The sequence below is a fragment of the Quercus lobata genome, chromosome 2 (genome assembly GCF_001633185.2).
Source record: "Quercus lobata isolate SW786 chromosome 2, ValleyOak3.0 Primary Assembly, whole genome shotgun sequence".
Classification (NCBI taxonomy): Eukaryota; Viridiplantae; Streptophyta; class Magnoliopsida; order Fagales; family Fagaceae; genus Quercus; species Quercus lobata.
In genome coordinates, this window is record NC_044905.1 from 68,667,747 (window position 1) to 68,689,714 (window position 21,968).

At 42.6% G+C, this 21,968-nt stretch overlaps 1 protein-coding gene across 3 annotated transcripts; it reads left to right on the forward strand.

The window, feature by feature from the left end:
* Nucleotides 1-13,110: 13,110 nt before the first annotated feature.
* LOC115976320 lies at nucleotides 13,111-14,669 on the forward strand. Of its 3 annotated transcripts, none has more exons than XM_031097528.1 (3): nucleotides 13,111-13,445; nucleotides 13,518-13,921; nucleotides 14,001-14,669. In XM_031097528.1, exons 2-3 carry the CDS (start codon nucleotides 13,520-13,522, stop codon nucleotides 14,523-14,525), a joined length of 927 nt encoding a protein of 308 aa, XP_030953388.1. In that variant the 5' UTR covers nucleotides 13,111-13,445; nucleotides 13,518-13,519; the 3' UTR covers nucleotides 14,526-14,669. The 3 variants fall into 3 exon arrangements, with proteins under 3 accessions (XP_030953388.1, XP_030953390.1, XP_030953387.1); XM_031097530.1 differs by having other exon boundaries at nucleotides 13,111-13,441; XM_031097527.1 differs by having other exon boundaries at nucleotides 13,111-13,921.
* The last annotated feature ends 7,299 nt before the right edge of the window (nucleotides 14,670-21,968 follow it).

Sequence of the window (21,968 nt, forward strand, 5' to 3'; positions counted from 1 at the left end):
CAAGTATGTTCTAAATCAAGAGAGAGATATTATAATTCATGTAATCTTCAAGAAAAATAAAACTAAAAACAAAATAAAATATTTTTTTCTTTTTGAAAACTTTCAATGTTTTTGGATTTTTTTAAAAATAACCAAAACAACCTAAGAAAATAAAACAACCAAAAACTAAAAGAAAACATGTCTACAAATAATTGAAAGAATTAAATCAGAGACAAGTAAACAACACTCACCTCAGCAAGTCTATTCTCACCCATATAGCATGAGTTTTTGGATTTGTAGGTGAAAATCCATGAGAAACAAAGTGTATTTGAGGAAGTACACAATTCTTCTAAGACAGTCCAAAAATCTTGCAATTTCCTTTCACAAGCCAACAAGCTTAAATTTTTCAAAAGAATATGAAACAATTTATCATGACTTATGGCAAGAGAAATAGCATCACATATCCTAGATTGAAACACAAAATGCTTAAATTTTAATATATGACAGTTAGCACGGATGTGACCATAGACACCATAAAAGTGATAGACATGAACAAATTTAGGAACATAAGTATTCCTAGAGGGGTTTCCAATCACAGGCTTTGGTTCTTGCCTCAACAAAGAATAATTTGGTCTAATATAACCAACAACACCACAAAGTGACAAATAGACACAAAAAAAGATTTCTTTTGCACTCTAATAGTAGGTTTAGACTTAGGTTTAGAAACTTCAATGTCTATATCAGACCTTTTACCTTTGTCTAACCTAGCAAAATAAGCCTTTTCTTTTTTATTCCTCTTGAAAGGAGGAATATAAATTTTGTCTTTAGGCTTAAAAGGAATAGAAAAAGAAACAAATTTGTTATCAGTGGCAAGTTTGGTACTAGACAAATTTTCAAGTTTAGCTTCAGACTAAGCTAACTTTTGTTCCAAACTTTTCATCTTTTCATCTTGAGAGGATAATTGATTTATGAAAAATTCATTCTTTTTATTAGATTCATCCAATCTTACAATCAATTCCTCTTTTTCAAGATTTGCCAATTTTAACTCTTCCTTTAATTCCTTAGCAATTTTCATAGATTTAGTTAATTCCCTACAGAGAGTTTCACAAGCATCAACAAGATTAACAGAAACAATAGTGTTCTTTTTATTCAACTCATCACAAATATGAGTAGATAGACACTTAAAATTATCCATGATAGCAGGGATCAAGGATCTTACTCAGGACGTTAATCCAATCAAAGTGAACTCACTTTGATACCACTTGTTTGTTTAGACCCCTTAAAACAGATTTTTTAACCTAATATATTAGCTAAGTGATTACTTAGTTTAATTATTTAGATCTAGGTTAGGCAATAAAAAAACATATCATGCAAAGTAGCAGAAAGTAAATAACACCACAATATGATGACCTAAGAAAACCAATGAAATGAACTGTTTCAAGGTAAAAACCTGGGGAGGATTTGACCTAACTATCCTTAAGGTAAAGTAAATTTACTATAAGAGAATCGAAATTTTTACAATCAGATTTAACCCTAAATCTATTGCTACCTCCAGTAGTAACTTGCTGACACAACCATGTGTAAGCTCCGAAATCACGGACTTTTTCTCTTCTTGGACTTATTACAACACAAGCACTCACGCTTGTGACTTTGAGATCCCACTCAAAGGTTTCAGATCATCACCAGTAGTTGATCTTGTATGCAGCAACTTCTACAACATTGTATCTTGAGATTCTTCAAGGAATATTGCCGGTAAAAGACTTTAGAGAGCTTTAGGTACAAAAATCCTAGATCTACAATTGGAAGCACAAGATGCACTCTTTTCTCTCTAAAAACCCCATCTAGGGTTAGCTTATAATGTCCTTTAAATACTGGGAAAAAACAGATTGCAATTTGGGTTTCAAACGGACAAGTTATGGGCTTTTTATATTTGTTGATTTTTTGCTGATATGCAACTTTTGATCGATTGAAAAATTCTCCTGATTGATCAAAAAATTTCTCTCGATCAATTGAACCAGTCTGATTTTAACTTTCTAAACCTGTAGCTTGTATGTTCTTTGAATTTTGACTTGCAGCACTTTGAGCATTGTCTAATATGACGTCATAGACTCTAAGATCTATATTTAGACAAGTTTATGTTCACGGTTTGCCAATTGTTCTAAACTTTTAGAACCTAACATAACCGAATACTTCTTATAAAGTCAAAACATCTATGGGAGTGGAACATAAATGGGAGGTACCTTGGACAAGTTCTCAAAGAGCATCTCAAAGAAGAGATCAATGCCTACATTTCCAACATCACCTGCCTGTTGCTCGCCAAAGATGGTGCCAAAACCTCTAATACCCATGTCTCTTTCTGCAAGTTGAAAGCCTTGGCCAAGTTCACGGCATTCTTCTAGAGCAGCAAGCCTATCCTAAAGCAAAAGCACGAAGTGAAACTTTAGGCAATTACAAGTCAGGAAGCCTCTCCTAAAGAAAAAGCACAAAGTGAACCTTTAGGCAATTACAAGTCAGGCAACACTATAAATTAGGAACTGGATGATGCGCCTAAAAGATGAAGACAATCATGAAAAAAGATTAAGAACAACCCACAAAGCTGAATTGTATAAGTACAGGTTCAGAACAAAAATCATACCAATGCTTGATCATTCATTAGTGACTTATTTGGGTAAAATAAATGTGCATGAGCTTCCTTATCTGCCCACCCTACTCTTCCACGCAACGATGGGGATTAAACAATTGAGGACAATATTAGTAGATATAAAAGATGATAAAAAAAGACAAATCAAGCAAGCACTAGAAGTCCTATATAAATTTAAATATTCTAGGAGAGAGGAGTATCTTTGGTTTCCTTATACACACACACCCTATTAATATGTTGGGTGCTTAGTGCGGTGGTCACTCCACAAGTATTAATGTTTGTGGGGTGTGGGGGGTAAGGGTCGAGATTCAAGTTTTCAGGAGGGAGCTTTACACACATATACACTTAGATTAGGCTAGAGTAGAAATTTTCTATCTTGTATCAAAAAAAAAAAAAAAAAAATGTTGGGTGCAAGTTTTTAATTATATGGCTAGAAGTAGAATTTAGTGTTTTACTTTTGTAGATATGTTAATGTTATGCTAGATATGAAGGAAAAATAGAGTATTGTAGCACAACTATTTCATTGTAATTTTCATTGTTCTTTTTCGGATGTTACATGCTTCATTTTACAACTCACATCTATATATAGATGTGTTAAGAGTTTAGGATGACTACAATCTTCAAAAATACTACAAAAGTTTGCTTCATTTCTCTTTAATTGACACTTGTCCATGAGGTGTCCATGTTCAATTTTGCTGCTGCTGGCTTCTTCATTTCTTGACACCTAGATTTCAATTGCTTCTTTCTTTGACACTTAGGGAGCCACTTGTCAATTACAAATTACATTTTAACATAATATCATACATACATAGGTTACTTTTTTAAAAAGAAAATACCATGTTTTTTTTGGGTCTTGAAAACTATTAACCTGTCATATTTTTTTGTATAGCATTTCAAGTTATTAAGAAAAATACTGAATTCTTCTTAAAAATAAAAAATAAATAAACATACTGAATTAAGTCTCTAGGCTCATAGCCACACTGAACATGAGGAAAAATTCCCTAAAATTTTTCATTTTAGATTGAAAGGTTCTCACTTAAAATGTTCTGATATCAAGAAACATATACAATATTCAAGGAAAGCAGAAAGAACAAGACCTGATACAACTGTGCTAAGCCAAATTGTTGAATCTCCTGAATTATGATGGTGCTTGCGTTTTGAATTTCAAGCCCACTCTCCACAATATTTGTGCATACAAGAAATTTTTTTGGTCCTATTATTATAGTTTGTATGAGTTTGGAGCTTGTAGTGTGAGTGTTTTGTGCCTTGTATTTGCAATCGATATTGTATTTTTCAAAGGGAAACCAATGAACTTTGTAAAAATTTATAAGTTGTGGCGGGTATTTGTGAGGATGTATAAGCTTCTAAATTCTAATGTGGCAGAAAGTTTTATGTTTTATTCAAATTTTGAATGTTCTTTTTTTTTTTAAAAAATTCTCTGTTTTCAGATGCATTTTATTGTTATAAACATCTCAAATCACTTCCTTCTTTGGAGTGAATGCTCCTTGGTCAAAATGGTAAAATTCCTGTCCGAAATTGCTTGCTAATGAGAATTCTTCACAGATGAGTGTTGATAAGGATGCTGCAGGGTGATAAGATTTTCAAATAAGGATATAAGGCTTGTTGCTGCTGCTCAGTTATTTATTTTGATAAGAATTGTTAGTGATTAGCTTCTTAAGGGTGGCGAAATCTAACACAACCTACAAATCCGACATGACTAATCTGTTTATAAATAGGTCATGGGTTAAGGGTCATAAGGTTGACACAGCTAACCCATTTAATAAATTAGTCGCGTTCGTGTTCGACATGCGAACTCGTTTGACCCGTTTGACTCATTTTGCTTATAAAGTTATTAATTACCTTGATATTATTGCTTCTTTGTTCAACATGCGAAGCCTTCTTTGTTCTTTTTAAATAAAGGATTGATAGGATCCAATTAGCTGCTCACGTGACTTTGCCGTCGGGAATTCAGTTGTTTGTTTAGTTGTATTAATTAATGATTAATTTAACGAAAAGTCCTTCTTTTCTTTTCATCTCCTTCCCTAGCTGACCTGTAAAATTGAATTTAATACAAACAGTCATATCTGAGGCTAACAATGTGGGAAGTGCTTGTAAGGTGTGTGGGGAGTAAGAGCCAAGGTTTAATTCTTCAGGAGGGAGTTTCACACATATATACACTTAGATTAGGCTAGAGTAGAATTTCTATCTTGTAAAAAAAAAAAAAAAAAAAAAAAAAAAAAAAAAAAAAAAACAGGGAAGTAGGCCTCTAGTCAAGTTAATGGCTACTTTTTTTCTCTTTTGATTTTTTTTTCTTCCTAAAGATGAAGACTCTGCGGGGATTTTTTTTTTTTTTAAATAATACTAAAACTCAAAAAATTTCGTTAGTTAGCACATTTTCAAAACTATTTAGTAAAATAACATCTCGAGTGTATGGGACTCGATTTTGTTGTGCGAAATCAAGTATAATGAACTCGAGTTCCATGGAACTCAAACTTCAAAGACTCGACTTCCAGGAAACCTAGACAGACGAACGAAGAGGAAGAACAAACCAGAAGACAAAGAAGAAACCCAAACCAGAAAATACGAAGAAGAAACCCAAATAGAAACAGGAAGAAACAACAAACCATAAAGAAGGAACAAACCGGAGAGATCAAACCCAAATAAAAACCACGAAGAAGGTGCCCACGAACCCAGATCTCCCTAACCCAAACCGTTTGGCTTAGACTGAACCCAAGTAGTGATGGCAAAGGTTCCAGAGGCGGCGGTGGCAAAGCTCAAAGCGAAGGTTTGCCGAATTCCTTCATTTTCTTATCTGGGTCTTTGAGTTTGATGATGTTTCATTGTTTTTCTTGTCTGAGTCTTTGGTTTGATGATGTTTTCATCTCTGGGTTTGTTGGAAATTGAGTCTTAAAGACTCAATGGAAAACGAGTTTATTACACTCGATTTAGCACAACAAAATTGAGTCTTTCATACTCGAGATGTTAGTTTGCTAAATAGTATTGAAAACGTGCTAACTAACAAAATTGTTTGAGTTTTAATGTTATTTTGAAAAAAAAAAAATCCATTCTGTGGCCCATGCAATTACAAGTTTGCAACCCACTGACCACTTGTTGACAATCTCTCCTTCCCCTCATGGCTCATAAAAAAGCAACCTTAGAGCATTAGAGTTCTAGCATTGGGTGTAAACACTCTCCAGTTGTTATTTTAACAATCAAATCCTTGAATTCATGCTCCATCTAGGTATGTAAACCCAAAAATTTTTACACCCCAAATACAGTGAGGTTGCATATATGCAACCTCACTATTCATGGGATTGTAAAGAAAAAATTAGTTTTTTAATCTCACACTCTCTTCCTCTCACTTTGTGAGTGTCTTCCTTTTCACCTCTCTTTCTCCCACGCTCTCTCCTCTCTTCCTCTCACGGTGAAAGCTTCTCCTCTCTCTCAATATTGGCTTTGGGGCTTTAGATCGGCGTGGCACAGATCAGCGTGGAGGCTTTGGGTGGGTGGAATTCCAATTGTTGTGGAGGCTTTGGTGGGAGGGATTTAGATCGTTGTGGGCCGGTGTGTGCTCATGGGTGGTTGTAGCTTGTTGTGGATAGGGTGGTCGTGGCTTTTCTTGGCTTGCCATGGGTAGTTGTGGCTCGCCGTGGGTCAGTTGGATTCGATGGGTTGGTTGGGTTGGATTTGATGATGGCTAGGTTGGCTTCGGTGGTCGTGACTCGTTGTGGGTTTTTATGACTCGCCATGGGTTGGTTGGATTTAATGGGTTGGCTGGGTTGGATTCAATGGTGGCTAGGTTGGCTTTGGTGGTTGTTGGGCTAGTTTAGGTGGTGGGTTTAGCTGGTGGTCATTCTAGTGGTTATTGTAGTGTCGTGCAACGGCTATGGGTGGTGGGTTTGGCTGTGTGGCTATAGGTGGTTATTCCAGTGTTTGGCTTTGTGGGTTTGATGGTGTTGGTAAAGGTGCTGGTGGTGATGGTTATTGCTGGCTATGTGTATATTATATTATTATTTGATAGAGTAGTTTATATTATTTGAATAATTTGTATTTAAAAATAGAAACTGAGATATTGTGTGAGTTGTAAAATGAGACGGTAAAATAGATAAAGTAAGTTTTTAAAGTGTAAAATAGAACTTTTTTGGCATTTCGGATGCTGTTGCTCTTAGCATCTGGGAATGAGAACCGGTTGCTATTTTACCATCAAAAAACCTGTTTTATCTATTATACCAACTCACTTTACAATATGCTCTACATCCAAATTTTTATTTTTACATACAACCCAATAAAATAATATAAACTACTTAATAAAATAATAAAAATTACTCCTCTCTCGCTCTCTTTCCTCTGTAATCTCTTTTTCTCTTCACCCATAAACACCACACCCCAACCACAAATATAACCAACCACCACACCCACAATCAAAACTCGTCGCGTCCATCACAACCAAAACCAACCTCCACAGTCACCACAATCAGCATCCATCCAAAAATCAAGCCCATAGCCAAAAAAAAAAAAAAAAAGAGAGAGAGAAAAAATTAAGCTAAACCACAGCATAACAGCCACCACCCTCATAGCTCACCACCACCACCTAAAATCCAACAACAACACCCCCACCACCACTGCCAAATCCATACCCACAAATCCAAATAAAAAAAAAAAACAAAACAAAAACCAAATCAAAACCACAACCCACAACCACCAACCACAAAAAACATAGTAACCACCACCACTAAACCCACCACCGCAATCTACCACCACACAGTCCAGACTTTACCACCTAATGACTAGGGGTGTCAAATGGGTGGGTTTGTGTGGGTTTGGGATGGGTATAATTGGGTTGGGTATATAAAACTCATTTAACTAATTTATTTCTAACCCAAACCCAATCCAATCCAATTATTATGGGTAAACCCCAACTCACCCAATTATTAAAATTACCAAAATACCCCTAAAGTGAAAAACTCAAATCTCACTGCTCCACCCAGCCTAATGACCTTCTTTGGTTCAAAAAGTGAGTTTAGAAAATTTCATCAAATCTCCCAAAAAAAAAAAAAAAATCACAGTAATCCCAAACTCTAATTTTCATCAAATCTCAAACTCCAATTTTCTCAGCAACCAATCACTCCCCAAGCCCCAAGAAATAGAAGTGGAAAGTATACTGCTAGAGACTCAAACTCCCACCAAAAAATCTCTACACTCCTCTCACAGTAGTCCAGGCGTTGACACGTGTCAGAGATCTCGATGATCCGCTTCTTGTCCCTAGGGATTAGCTTGTGCACGTTGATCCACGCACTGATGTGCTAACGAATCGACTTGATGATGCTCCCAGACTTCTCGATCACCCTTCCGGCCTTCAAGTCGTTGCACAGAATCTGGAACGACATTGTCACGGTCAGCGATGGGTCCGGCTGGGGCTTCGTGGCTCTACCCGACTCGCCTCTGTGGCGGTGGTGAGGCGGGCCTTGCGGAGCTGGAGTTGCTGCGTAGTGGTGGTTGTACCAATTTTTTTGCCTTGCTTTGTCCCTTTGTTCTTTGTTTGTTTCTTAGGAAAATGGGATTTTTTTTTTCAAACTTGGAAACCCTAGAAAATGGAAGAAAAGAAGAAAGGCTGAAAGAAGGGTAGGGGCTAAGTTTTTTATTTTTATTTTGGATAGGAAGGGATGGGTTGAATTTAGGTTAATTGTTTTTGGGTTAAATGGGGTTCGATGGGTTTTTACTTAAAACTCAATAATTATTGGGTTTAATTAGGATGATACCCATTTAACCCAAATAATAATTGGATGGGTTTGGATTCAATTAGAGTGGATGGGTTTGGGCGGGTAAATGTGTTTGGGCTGATTTTGCCACCCCTACAGTAATGACCCATCAAAACCCAAACCTACACATCCCATAACCCATGCCAACCAAGACCCACCACGGCCCACCATGGCCCTACGCCCACCACAACCCCAAGCAACCCACTACTCGAAACCCTACAAGTAACCTACAACTCGAAACCCAACACTCTCGATCTACAGCTACCCACCAATCTACAGCTACCCAGTAGCCACCCAAGGCCAATCCAAAGCCCACCCACCCAAACTGATCTGAAGCCACCCCAAACAACCAACCAAAATCTTGAGAGAGAGAAAGAGGCAAGTGTCACCGTGAGAGGAGAAAAGAATGGAGAATAAGGAATCTTAAACTGAAAGTGAGAGGAAGAGAGAGAATGTGAGTGACAAAGAGAGAAAAAGATGAGATATTTGTGAATAAAATATTATTATTTCCTTTATATCCTAAGCTACAGTTGGTTCTCATAAATGAGAACCAATTGTTCATGAATGGTAAAAAAGAAAAAGAAAAAAAAAGAACCTATCTCCGTATGTAGCTTCATTTTGGCTTGTTAGTTGCTAAAATAGCAACTTGGGGTTCCCCCAAATGCTAGTGCTTTTATGGTCCATTAATTAAGGACCAATTTTCCTCTAATTTTTTTTAGAGGATTTCAATCTATGGCGCTCACTCTCGATAATAGCACTTCATCATCAGACCAAGACACCAATCAGTTTTTGGTGCTAGTGGGAATTAAACCCTAAAGGTCTTATTCATGTTTAAAGGTACATATGGAAAGTTGTTTTTTTTGTTAGACTTCATTAATTAATAATCACATTATACAATTGGGAAGAAGAAAATATTGGCATTCTTCAAACCAAGAAATGGCCTTCTCTTTCTCTTTAGCAACACTAGCAAAAGCTAGAGTAACTATTACAATTCAATGAAAATCTAACAAAAGAAATTAAATGAAAATTTTCACAAATTAGATTAATGCCTTTGAGTATCCATGAAAACTAAGCATCAGATTGTTTACCTGCCCCAACCATTCAAGAAACACCCAGAGCATACTTCATTCCCAACCTAGAAAGCATGTGTGTGACTCTAGGGCCGTCGCACCTGCACCGGACTCGTGGCAACAAGGCGACGCTCCTCTGACATACTGATTCGGCCTTTTTTTTTTTTTTTTTTTTTTTTTTTTTTTTTCCGATTTGTGCTGATACGCGCCGATTCGGTGTTGATATGGGCTGATTCCAGCTGATTCAGCTCTGATTCGCGCTGATTTTGGCTGAAATCAGCCGAAACCGACTAAAATTGGCTAAAATCATGGCCGAAGTACATGTTAAAAAAATAAGAAAAATAAAATTCTGAGTTGTATTCTAATTAATGAATATCATGTTTAAGCTATTATCTGTTATTACTCTTAAATTGGTATATGTTTACAATTAAATGAAAAAGTATGCTAAGTAATATATAGAAAATATAAATAAAAACATTTTTAATAATTTTTTAATTGTTGCACACCGCCGCACCCGCACCCACACTCTTCTTTTTCAAAAATTGTCGAGTCCTGCACCCGCACTTGCACCCGAATCCGAGAACGCACCCGTACTTCATAGTTCCCAACTTCAGCTTCAGAGATTCAACTTTTCAAAGAAACAAGTTTAGTTTTTGTGAGAAACACAACTTGGGGATCTAAATCCTTCGCCAAACATTGAAGGTCTCTAAGATCCCAAGCCCACAACAATTTAAACTAAAAACTTTCATGTTGGGAAATGAGGCAGAAAGATAGCCCCAGTAGAGGAAATTGGAACATGATTTTTATCCAACTCCACTGCTCTCTTCTTTACTAGATTCATCTCATTGTTGCCGTCACTAATCACTTTGATAGAGGATGAACGTTTTTTCGAAATAGGTGCATCAACTCCCTCATCAAGCGAAGGAGATATATTTTTAGCCTCTTGAATAAGTCTTTTCCATGTTTTCAAACTATTAGCTGCAGGTACCTTTCCAGAGTTTTAAATTTTTGATATGTCTGAAACCTTTGATAGAAAATTACCATCAACTACCGACATCACACAATCCTCATACTCCATATCATCTACGTTCAAATTTGTGGGACGTATCCATTATCTTGTGCCAAGTTTTTAAAATCCATGGGCCCACCTTCTTTTAACCCAAAATTCTGTTCCTTATTCCTTTGATCCTCGTAAAAAAAACTCTACAAATTTTTCCAATTCATTAGAAGGCTCCTTATCTTTTACATTATCCACCAAATCCTTCAAATCCCGCCTAATAGAACTGCCCTCATCCATATCACATCTTTTTTGTTTCCTCTCCTTTGAAATAGGCTGCAAGTTTTCCCCTTGTTGATAGGGATTAACTTCGGCACCAATTTCTATAACTGAATTTCGAGAATCCTAGAGATCACCCTTCTCTCTCATTGGACTGTTGCTCACTGGTGGCGACAGTAAGCCACGATCAGACAACGGAATCCCAAACCCAGGCAATGTAAGTTCAACAAAAATAGAAATGGTTCTAGCATCTAATTAAGAGCTCACACAATAAATATAGAGAAAATAACTTGGCAGTAGGATCTAGAAAATTCCCTAGTTCTATATGCGTCCATCCTGGATAAATATATCAATGGATTGGAAAAAAAAAAAAAGGGAAATCTTCAATGCCTCCATGGAAAGCAAACCATTTTACTCAAATTGTTTTAAAGGAAAACTGTAGCCATTTTATTCAATATCAACATTTCTAAATATTTCAGAATATTTGAGAATTGATCTATCTAATGAGACCTATTATTTAATCTACTACCACAAATAATTAATTCATGAAACTTTTTAGCCTGATGAAGCCGAAAATAGTATCACCAGTGAATCACACGTTCCTCGTACGATCAAACGGCACCTGCACAACGAAAAGGAAGAACCTAGCAGAGAGTACCGGTGTGGTACCGGCCAAACACCCTCCGAAGGTCAAGTTAGAACTACTCTCACTGCTCTAGAGTGCTAGAGAGGGTCAATTATGCGTACCTTGTTTTGTGAGGGTGCTTGGGTTTTTATAGTAGTAGATGGTTGACCTCTCTTCCTTGGAGTAGAAGTCTTTTCCTTATAGGAGTCTTCTTGGGCGTATTTTACGGGATTCTTTCCATATAGGAGTCTTTAGGTTCCTTGAAACGCGGAGAGCAAGTTATTTTACTTATATACGTAAACGGGCAGGTCAATCAACTTGTAGACCCACGCCGTCAGTTTAGGATAACCCCGTCTGCCCAAGTTTTACTCCCGTCTGCCTAATTACTCCTGTCAGTCTAATTTTACTTCCGTCAGCTTCAGGATGCCCGGTTACATGTGTGCTCTTCCTTTACTCCCCCGTCAGTCTTGAAGACATGCTGACGGTACAGTTCCCTCTCGTCAGCTTTGTCAAGCTTGCCCGTCACCCTTATCTAACTAGTTTTATCCTCATCACTTGCCCCCTACTCCATACCTCCGTCAGACTTTGTACTGACGGGTTGTGGAGTTTGTTTTACTGGGATATCGTTCGCGTGGATTTTGTGCATTTAATGCCTTGGACAGGTGGCTTGCTCCTATTGGCTTTGCATTCGACGAGACGTCGCTTCGTCTTTCGCGCCATTTTTTTTATATATAAACAGCACCTCCCCTCATTTTTCACTATTTCATTCTTGCTGATCTTGTGGAGAGAAAGACCGTCGCCCCCCTTTCGTCAGCTTTACTTCCGTCGGTTTATTTGGCGCTGTCTTTTAGAGTCGTCCAGAAAGCCTTCATACCGGTAAGTTTTCATTTTTTCTTTCCTTCCTTCTTCTTTTCCCTTTGTTATTTTGCCTCATTAGTATGGTCGTCAGCCTAGGTACTTAGCTTAAGCCCGTCACTTGTAGGTAGTCAGATGTCGAGTAACGCGTCTTGTGAGGAGTCGTCAGTCCGCGAAGGAGCGGGCTACGACGAAACCTTTGGCTCTGGAGATGAGTCAAACTTCTCCCTTCCGTCAGAGAGAGGGTCGTCAGCCCAATCTCCTGACGACGATGAGAGTTTTGCTGAGGGAGATGAGGATGAGGGAAGAGGGGATGGAAATGGCGAGGATGGAGTGGATGTTGACGGAGAGGACAGTGACGGGGATGAGAGATCCAGTGAAGGGACCTCAGAGGGTCCCGGAGATAATCGTCCCTTCATTCTTCCTGAGGATTGGGCCGTCAACAAATTTTCGCCTGGGATGAGTGACAAAGTTTTTAGGGAGTTACGGGTTCGTTATCAAATTCCAGACCACATTCCCCTCCGTCTCCCTACAGAGAATGAGAGGTGTTACTCCGGGAGGACAGCTGACGTTGGCATGTATGACGCCATGTTTGCTGCCGGTCTGAGATTACCGTTGACGGCTCTACACCGTCAGCTTGCTGACTTCCTTGGAATATCCGTCACCCAGATCGCCCCAAACGCCTGGAGGACTTTTATAGGATCTGAAATCCTTTGGGGCAGTCTTAGCGGAGGACACCGTCAGCTCACTTTAGAAGAATTCTTTCATTGTTATAGGCCTCACCACATCGCCTCGTCTAAGGGGACGTATCATTTTAATGCCAGGGAGAAAGGCCTAAGGCTAGTGTCAGATATGCCAGACTCAAACAGGAACTGGAAGAGTCGGTACTTTTTTGTTGAGGGGACGGATTGGGTTTGCCGTCAGGAGGAGTGGGCGACGATGCCCCGTGGTTACTTTGACAATACCTGGGCCTTCGTCAGGGATTCAGGTTAATCCCGTCAGCTATGAGGCTCGTGTGTTTTCTGAGGCGATGCTAACAATACTTTTTATTTCTTTCAGCTTATACCCGTCCTCACATAACTGACGAGCAGGAGGAGTTTATCCAACGGATTCTGGAAATTCCTTTGGAAGAACGTAAGTGTAGGGATTTGATCACCCTCGACACCCTTCACTTATACTGTGGGGGTCCAGATCCGTCAGCGGAAGCTCGAAAGTTGGAAGAATTTGCACGCCGTCGTGAGTAGGCTTTAATTTATCCCGTCAGTTTTTTATTCTTCCGTTACCTACCTTAATGGTGTTCTTTGTGTTGTAGAAATGGACTCTGCGAAGCAAAGGATAAGGGCCGCCGCAGCCCGTCAGAAGGAGGAGAGAAAGAATAAGGAGGCGGCAGGGGAGGCCTCGTCAACTCCAAAGGTCGTCGCTAAGGCGACGAAGAGGAAGCCTGACGGTGATGACAGCCGTCCCTTAAAGAAAGCTGCCGTCACTCCAAGGGACGAACCACTGAAGGAGAAGTCCCTTCCCAAGCCTAGTCATGGTGCGGGCAAGGGGGTGATGACTTCTGCCGGTCCCGTCAGCGAGGGCCCCTGCCGTCTCCTGACCCACAAGGATTATGCCGTCGGGGAGGTTGGGTCCCTGATTAAACCGACGGATATTGAACCTTGTGACCAGGTGGGGACGGAGGAACTAGGGGCGTCAGCCCTTTTTGACCTTACCAGGGTATGTTTACTAAAATTTTGTTTGGGGAAGCTTTGCTTTGCTTTGGTATACTTTTCAACTGACGGATGTGTTTTCTTAGGCCTTGGTTCGTGTCAAGGCCCTTCAAGATCGTTGTGTGGCGAAGGAGGGGGTCGTCACTCGAGTCCGCAGTCACAATAAAAGCCTGATGAACCAGCAAGCTCAGTACAAGGATGCCGTCCGTACCCTCAACACGGAGCTGCAAGAAGTTAAGGAGAAGCTGACGGAGAGCAGTAGTCGGAGTGATAAACTCCAGGAAGAGGTGACGGCTCTGGGCGAAAAGCTGCAGACGGCGGGGGCTGACGCGATCAGAGATTTCAAAGCGTCGCAGGCTTTCTTTGACTCGTGTGGCGAATATTATGGCACCGGGTTTGAAGACTGCCTTCAGCAAGTCGCGTCGGCCTACCCGGAGTTGGATTTATCCGGGATCACCATGGGTGATGGAGACGACAGCCTCCGTCAGTCTACTCCGAGGCGCGACGACAGCGTGGTCCTGGCCCAGCCTGCTGCTAATCCTGCTGCTTCTGATTCTCCTGCTGTGATTGTGGATGCTGACGGCAAGAATGCTGATGTTCCTGCCCCTTAGCTCTTATTTTGTATTTTGGCTATGTATAAAACAGTTGTAGTTGTAATTTTCAAACAATCTTTAAGTGTTCTCTTTGTTTCCCTTGGGCTTTTGTTTGTGTATAGTTGTGTTTAATTTCCGTAACTTTTATATCCCTTTGTTGATGGTGGCCTTAGACAAAATTTTGGTAATTATTCTCGTCTACTTGGATTACGTCAGCTATTTTGCACTGTTGGAAGCCCCCGTTGGCATGAATGTCATGCCTAGGCCTTAAGCTCCGTCGGCTTGATGACCGTTGGTCTACAGCCCTTGCTACTGTTTTAAGGTCGTCAATCTCTTAAATCCGTCATTTTGATGACTCATTATTGTATGTCTTGGTTTGAGGGCTACGTCCATACGATGATTGCTTCATCTAATGGTCGTCAGCCTTTTTAGCTTCTAGCTTCGATGTTTTTAACATCATTTTAGCTCGTCAGTTTCTTAGGACTTGATGTTTTTAACATCCCCCCCTTTTTTTAGGACCTTGTCCCTATGATGATTGTTTCATCTTTTAGACCGTCGGCTTTTTAGAGATCTTTTGGACCGTCGGCCTTACCTTTGATGTTTTTGACACCTTTTTGGCCCGTCAGCTTTTTAAGCCTTGATGTATTTTAACATCTTTCATGGCCCGTCAGCCTTAGCCTTGATGTCTTTGACATCTTTCTTGGTCCGTCAGCCTTTTAAGCCTTGATGTATTTGACATCTTTCATGGCCCGTCGGCCTTTAAGATTTCCCGGACCGTCGGCCTTAGCCTTGATGTCTTTGACATCTTTCTTGGTCCGTCAGCCTTTTAAGCCTTGATGTATTTGACATCTTTCATGGCCCGTCGGCTTTTAAGATTTCCCGGACCGTCGGCCTTAGCCTTGATGTCTTTGACATCTTTCTTGGTCCGTCAGCCTTTTAAGCCTTGATGTATTTGACATCTTTCATGGCCCGTCGGCTTTTAAGATTTCCCGGACCGTCGGCCTTAGCCTTGATGTCTTTGACATCTTTTTGGCCCGTCAGCCTTTTAAGCCTTGATGTATTTGACATCTTTCATGGCCCGTCAGTTTTTAAGATTTCCCGGACCGTCGGCCTTAGCCTTGATGTCTTTGACATTTTTTTTGGTCCATATGTTATGGATTTAGTGGTTTTGGTTGCGGACTTACTAGATCGTAGAAGAAATACACTAGTAATTTCTGAAAAAACTCCTCTTATTACCATGCATTCAAAAAGTAATTAAAAGTAAATCCTGCCCCTTGGGCTAAAAAGAAGAATTATTGCAAAAAATTAAAGTAAATGATAGTTCTGAGGAGTGAGACTAAAGTCTTGCCGGAATGTAAAATAAAATAAGAAAAAGTTCAACTTCGTGCTGTCGCTCCTACTGGTAGTATTTTCGTAAGTGCTCGGTGTTCCATGGGTGCGGCAGTTTCCTTCCTTCCAACGTCTCTAGATGGTACGTGCCTATCCTTTGCCATGACGTGACTCTGTAGGGTCCTTCCCAATTGGGGCCGAGTTTCCCTTGGGTAGGGTCCCTAGCGGCTCCCATGACCTTTCTAAGAACAAGGTCTCCAACCTGGAAGTCCCTGTGTCGAACCCGGGAGTTGTAATGTTTAGCCATACGGTCCTGGTACCGAGCGAGCCTTTGTTCTGCTATTGCCCTGATTTCATCTATCAGGTCCAACTGTAGTCGCATAGCTTCGTCATTTTTGTTCCCGTCGTGGTTGTGCACCCTGTAGCTTGCGAGCCCAACTTCTGCTGGAATGACTGCTTCGCCTCCGTACGTCAGCCGGAATGGTGTTTCTCCTGTGGGTGTTCTTGCTGTCGTCCTGTAAGCCTATAACACGCTTGGCAATTCATCGGGCCATATACCCTTTGCCCCCTCGAGCCGAGTCTTGATAATCTTGAGCAAGGATCGGTTCGTTACTTCGACTTGGCCATTAGCTTGAGGGTGGGCGGGGGAGGAATAGTGGTTCTTTATTCCTAGTTGCGAGCAGAAATCTCGAAATGAGTCGTTGTCGAATTGCCGTCCGTTGTCCGAGACGAAGACTCTAGGAATGCCAAACCTGCATATGATGCATCTCCAAACAAAGCTTCGTACGTTTTTCTCCGTAATTGTGGCCAAAGCTTCGGCTTCTACCCATTTTGTGAAATAGTCGATGCCTACCACCAGAAACTTTAGCTGTCGTGCTGCTGTAGGGAAGGGTCCCATAATATCTAAGCCCCACTGTGCGAACGGCCACGGGGCCGTCATTGGGGTCAGCTCTTCGGTTGGTTGCCTAATAATGTTGCTGAACCTTTGGCACTTGTCACAGGCCCTGACATAGGCTTCGGCGTCCTTCTGCATGGTGGGCCAAAAGTACCCTGCTCGCACCAGCTTGTGTACCAACGATCTGGACCCTGAGTGGTTTCCGCAGATTCCTTCATGTACCTCTCTCATGACGTAGTCTGCCTCTTCCGTACCCAAGCATCTTAAATATGGTCGGGAGAAACCTCTTTTGTAAAGGACGTCTTTTATTAGGACGAACCTCGCCACCTGGACCTTAAGTCTCCTTGCTGCTTCCTTCTCGTCTGGTAAGACCCCGTTTTTCAAGTATGAAACTAACGGCGTCGCCCAGCTTCTGTCGGAGCATATTTCCTGCATGTTGCTGAGGTTTATTAGTGGAGAAAGCTGTATGAAGGAGAGTACATTACCAGGGATGACCATTTGTTCTGCTGAGGCGGCTTTCGCGAGGCGGTCGGCTCGCTCGTTTTCTTCTCTAGGAATTTGGACGACTTTAGCTTCTAGGTCATCCACTCTCGCCTTTACTTCACCAAGGTACTTCTTCATCTTTTCGCCCTTGCACTCATAGTCTCCATTTATTTGGTTAGTGATGACCTGTGAATCGCAATAGATGACTACCCTCGCAGCTCCTGCCGCTTTGGCAAGGTCGAGCCCTGCTATCAGAGCCTCATACTCTGATTCATTGTTAGTGGCAGGGAAATCAAGACGGACCATACATTCAATGGTGTCTCCTTCGGGCGATAATAGCACAATGCCGGCCCCTGCGGCTTGTCTGTTAGATGACCCGTTCGTATATATGCTCCATTGAGGGGACTCTGCTGCCCCCTTGTCTTCATCATGAGTGAACTCAGCTATAAAGTCGGCGACGACCTGTCCTTTGATGGCAGTCCGTGGGCGGTATTGAATATCAAATTCGCTCAGTTCTATGGCCCATAGTGCCAATCGTCCCGCGGCCTCGGGACTGCTCATTGCTCGCCTTAAAGGTTTGTCAGTCAGGACGTTCACCGTATGGGCTTGGAAGTATGGTTTGAGTTTGCGGGCTGCCGTAACCAATGCAAAGGCAAGTTTTTCCATGGGCGGGTATCTTTCTTCGGCCCCATGAAGCGCGCGGCTTGCGTAGTACACGGGCTTTTGCACTTTCTCTTCTTCTCTGATTAAGGCCGCGCTAACTGCTGCGGGGGAGACGGCTAGATAGAGAAAAAGCTCCTCTCCTGGCTGCGACGGGCTTAGTAATGGTGGGGAGGAGAGGTAAGCCTTCAATTCTTCGAAAGCTTGTTGGCATTCGTCAGTCCACTCGAAGGATTTCTTCAATGTTCGGAAGAAGGGTAAACACTTGTCCGTGGCCCTTGACACGAACCTGTTTAGTGCTGCTATCTTTCCGTTGAGGCTTTGCACCTCCTTCACATTTCTTGGTGGTGCCATATCCAGGATGGCCTGGATCTTGTCCGAATTTGCTTCGATGCCCCTCTGAGACACCATGAATCCTAAGAATTTTCCTGTCGTTACCCCAAAGGCACACTTTCCTGGATTGAGCTTCATATTGTAGGAGCGAAGTGTGTCGAATGTTTCTTTGAGATCTCCCAGATGATCTTCCTCCCTTCGGCTCTTCACCAACATATCGTCCACATAGACTTGGACATTCCTCCCAATCTGCTGCGCGAACATTTTGTTCATGAGTCTCTGGTACGTTGCGCCTGCGTTTTTTAGGCCGAAGGGCATCACCTTGTAACAGAAGAGGCCTTGGCTGGTTACGAACGACGTTTTCTCTTGGTCGGCTTCATGCATTCGGATTTGGTTGTACCCCAAGAAGGCGTCCATAAAGCTCAGCAGCTGGTGTTGAGCCGTGGAGTCTACTAGGATATCGACCCTCGGGAGGGGGTAGCTATCCTTGGGGCAGGCCTTATTGAGATCGGTGAAGTCCACGCACATCCGCCATTTCCCGCTTGCCTTCTTGACCATCACCACATTTGCTAACCAGTCGGGATAGTATACTTCTCTAATAAAACTTGCTTCCCGTAGCTTTCTGACTTCTTCTGCTATGGCTCGGTCTCGCTCGGGGGCAAACACTCTCTTCTTCTGTCTGATAGGTGGAAAGGCAGGCGATACGTTCAACCTATGCACCATGACTGAAGGATCTATTCCCGGCATATCTTCATGATCCCACGCGAATACGTCCTGATTGCGTCTGAGGAAGGTTATGAGCTCCTGACGGATCGTGGTGTTAGCGAGCGTTCCGATTTTGGTCGTTCGACTAGGATCGGAATTGTCAAGGGGTATCTCTTCCAACTTCTCGACCGGCTCTGTTACCGTCCGGCGCTCTTCTATGCTTAAAGCCTGAACCTGATCCTCCATTTCCATCATGGCTATGTAGCATTCGCGTGCGGCCATCTGACTCCCGCGCAGCTCGCCTACTCCGTAATCAGTCGGGAACTTGATCATTAGGTGATAGGTGGAAGTTACTGCCTTCCATGAGTTGAGCGTGGGTCGCTCGAGGATAGCGTTGTAGGCTGATGAGCAATCGACCACCAAGAATGTCACGTCCCTGGCTATTTGCTGAGGGTAATCGCCTACAATGACGGATAATGTGACTGCGCCTAATGGGAATACCCGGCTCCCGCCGAAGCCAACAAGCGGGGCGTTGGTTGGGATCAACCGCTCTCTGTCGATCCTCATCTGCTGGAACGCTGTATAGTATAGAACATCCGCTGAACTGCCATTGTCGACCAGCACCCGGTGCATGTTGTAGTCCCCCACACGCAGGCTGACGACGAGCGCATCGTCATGTGGATGGTGAAGGCGTCGCGCGTCTTCCTCTGAGAATCCGATTATGGGACCTTCTCTCCGTGCTATTTTTGGCACGACTCCCGTCAGCTGAAAATTTTGTACCATCCGAAGATAGGTCTTGCGGGCTTTCTTGGATGACCCGGCGGCAGCCGTTCCTCCTACGATCATCCTGATATCCCCGATCGGAGGCCTCGGTCGCTCATTGTCCCGTCGGGGGTGCTGGTCTTGTGCGGGGGGATCCGCTCTCTCCTTGCTAACGAATCTCTGCAGCTTTCCTTGTCTGATGAGGGCCTCAATCTGCTGCTTGAGGTCATAGCAATCAGCCGTGTCGTGGCCGTGGTCGCGGTGGAAACGGCAATACTTATCCCTGGAACGTTTGTTAGGGTCGCTCTTCAGTTTTCCTGGGAACGTCAGAGCCTCTTCGTCCTTGATTTGCATAAGGACTTGATCCACCGGGGCTGTTAGCGGAGTGAAGCTCGTGAATCTTCCCCCCATTGGTCTAGGGCGTCTTTCTTCCCTCCGGTCTCCTGTTCTTGTCTTCTTGCGGCCTTGGTCCTGCCGATTGTCTTCCTGTCGTTCTCTTTTCCTGGGCTTCTCTTCCCGAGCTAGTAGGGCATCTTCAACGTTCATATACTTCGTGGCGCGGTAAAGAACTTCCGACATGGTCTTAGGGTCGTTTTTGTATAGGGAAAACAAAAACTTTCCCTTCTTCAAGCCATTCGTGAATGCCGCAACAAGGATCTTATCGTCGGCTTCGTCGACTGAGAGTGCCTCTTTGTTGAAGCGGGAGATGTAAGCCCTTAAAGTTTCATCTTCTCGCTGTTTCATGCTCATCAAGCACGCTGTAGACTTCTTGTATCGATGGCCTCCAATGAAGTGTGCGGTAAACTGAGCGCTGAGCTCTTTGAAGGTGCCGATGGAGTTTGGTGCCAGTCGGCTGAACCAAATTCTCGCTGCGCCCTTCAATGTTGTGGGGAAGGCCCTACTCATGATGGCGTCCGCTACTCCTTGAAGGTGCATTAGGGTCTTGAAGGTCTCCAAGTGGTCCAGCGGGTCCTTGACCCCGTCATAACTGTCTATTTGTGGCATGCGGAATTTGCTTGGTAAAGGGTAGGAGTTAACGGTGGCGGTGAACAGCGAGTCAGTTCGGTTGACAAGGTCGTCCAGGTCACTTGATACTCGTCCCTTGAGAGCATTCATCATAACCTCCATTTGTTCCTTCATGGCCTGCATCTCCGCGATAACAAGTGGCGGAGCAATCTCTGCGAGGGAGGGGATGCTCGTGTTCTGCCGTTCTGGTTTGCTCGGGGCGTTGCTGGCCTGGGGGCCTTCCTGATTTCTCCTGTCGGCGCTAGTTCCCTCTTGCTCTGCTCCTTGGTTGTTGGGGGCTGCATTCTTCTGTCTCAGCTGCTCTTCTAGGTCGTGATTTTGTTTGGTGAGGCGCTCTACGGCAGCGGCGAGTGTCCTCACCTGTCTTTCAAGAGCAGTCGTAGGGGCTTCTTCTTCTTGAGCGTCGTTGGTTGTCGCCATTGAGCGAGTGAGTACCATGTAACTCTTTTGTCTAGGAAGCGAGAACGCGCTACGTTTCCCACAGACGGCGCCAACTGATGAAGCCGAAAATAGTATCACCAGTGAGTCACACGTTCCTCGTACGATCAAACGGCACCTGCACAACGAAAAGGAAGAACCTAGCAGAGAGTACCGGTGTGGTACCGGCCAAACACCCTCCGAAGGTCAAGTTAGAACTACTCTCACTGCTCTAGAGTGCTAGAGAGGGTCAATTATGCGTACCTTGTTTTGTGAGGGTGCTTGGGTTTTTATAGTAGTAGATGGTTGACCTCTCTTCCTTGGAGTAGAAGTCTTTTCCTTATAGGAGTCTTCTTGGGCGTATTTTACGGGATTCTTTCCATATAGGAGTCTTTAGGTTCCTTGAAACGTGGAGAGCAAGTTATTTTACTTATATACGTAAACGGGCAGGTCAATCAACTTGTAGACCCACGCCGTCAGTTTAGGATAACCCCGTCTGCCCAAGTTTTACTCCCATCTGCCTAATTACTCCTGTCAGTCTAATTTTACTTCCGTCAGCTTCAGGATGCCCGGTTACATGTGTGCTCTTCCTTTACTCCCCCGTCAGTCTTGAAGACATGCTGACGGTACAGTTGCCTCCATGGAAAGCAAACCATTTTACTCAAATTGTTTTAAAGGAAAACTGTAGCCATTTTATTCAATATCAACATTTCTAAATATTTCAGAATATTTGAGAATTGATCTATCTAATGAGACCTATTATTTAATCTACTACCACAAATAATTAATTCATGAAACTTTTTAGCCCTTTAAAGTTTTATACCGTGGATTTAGGCCATTAGGCCAAACTA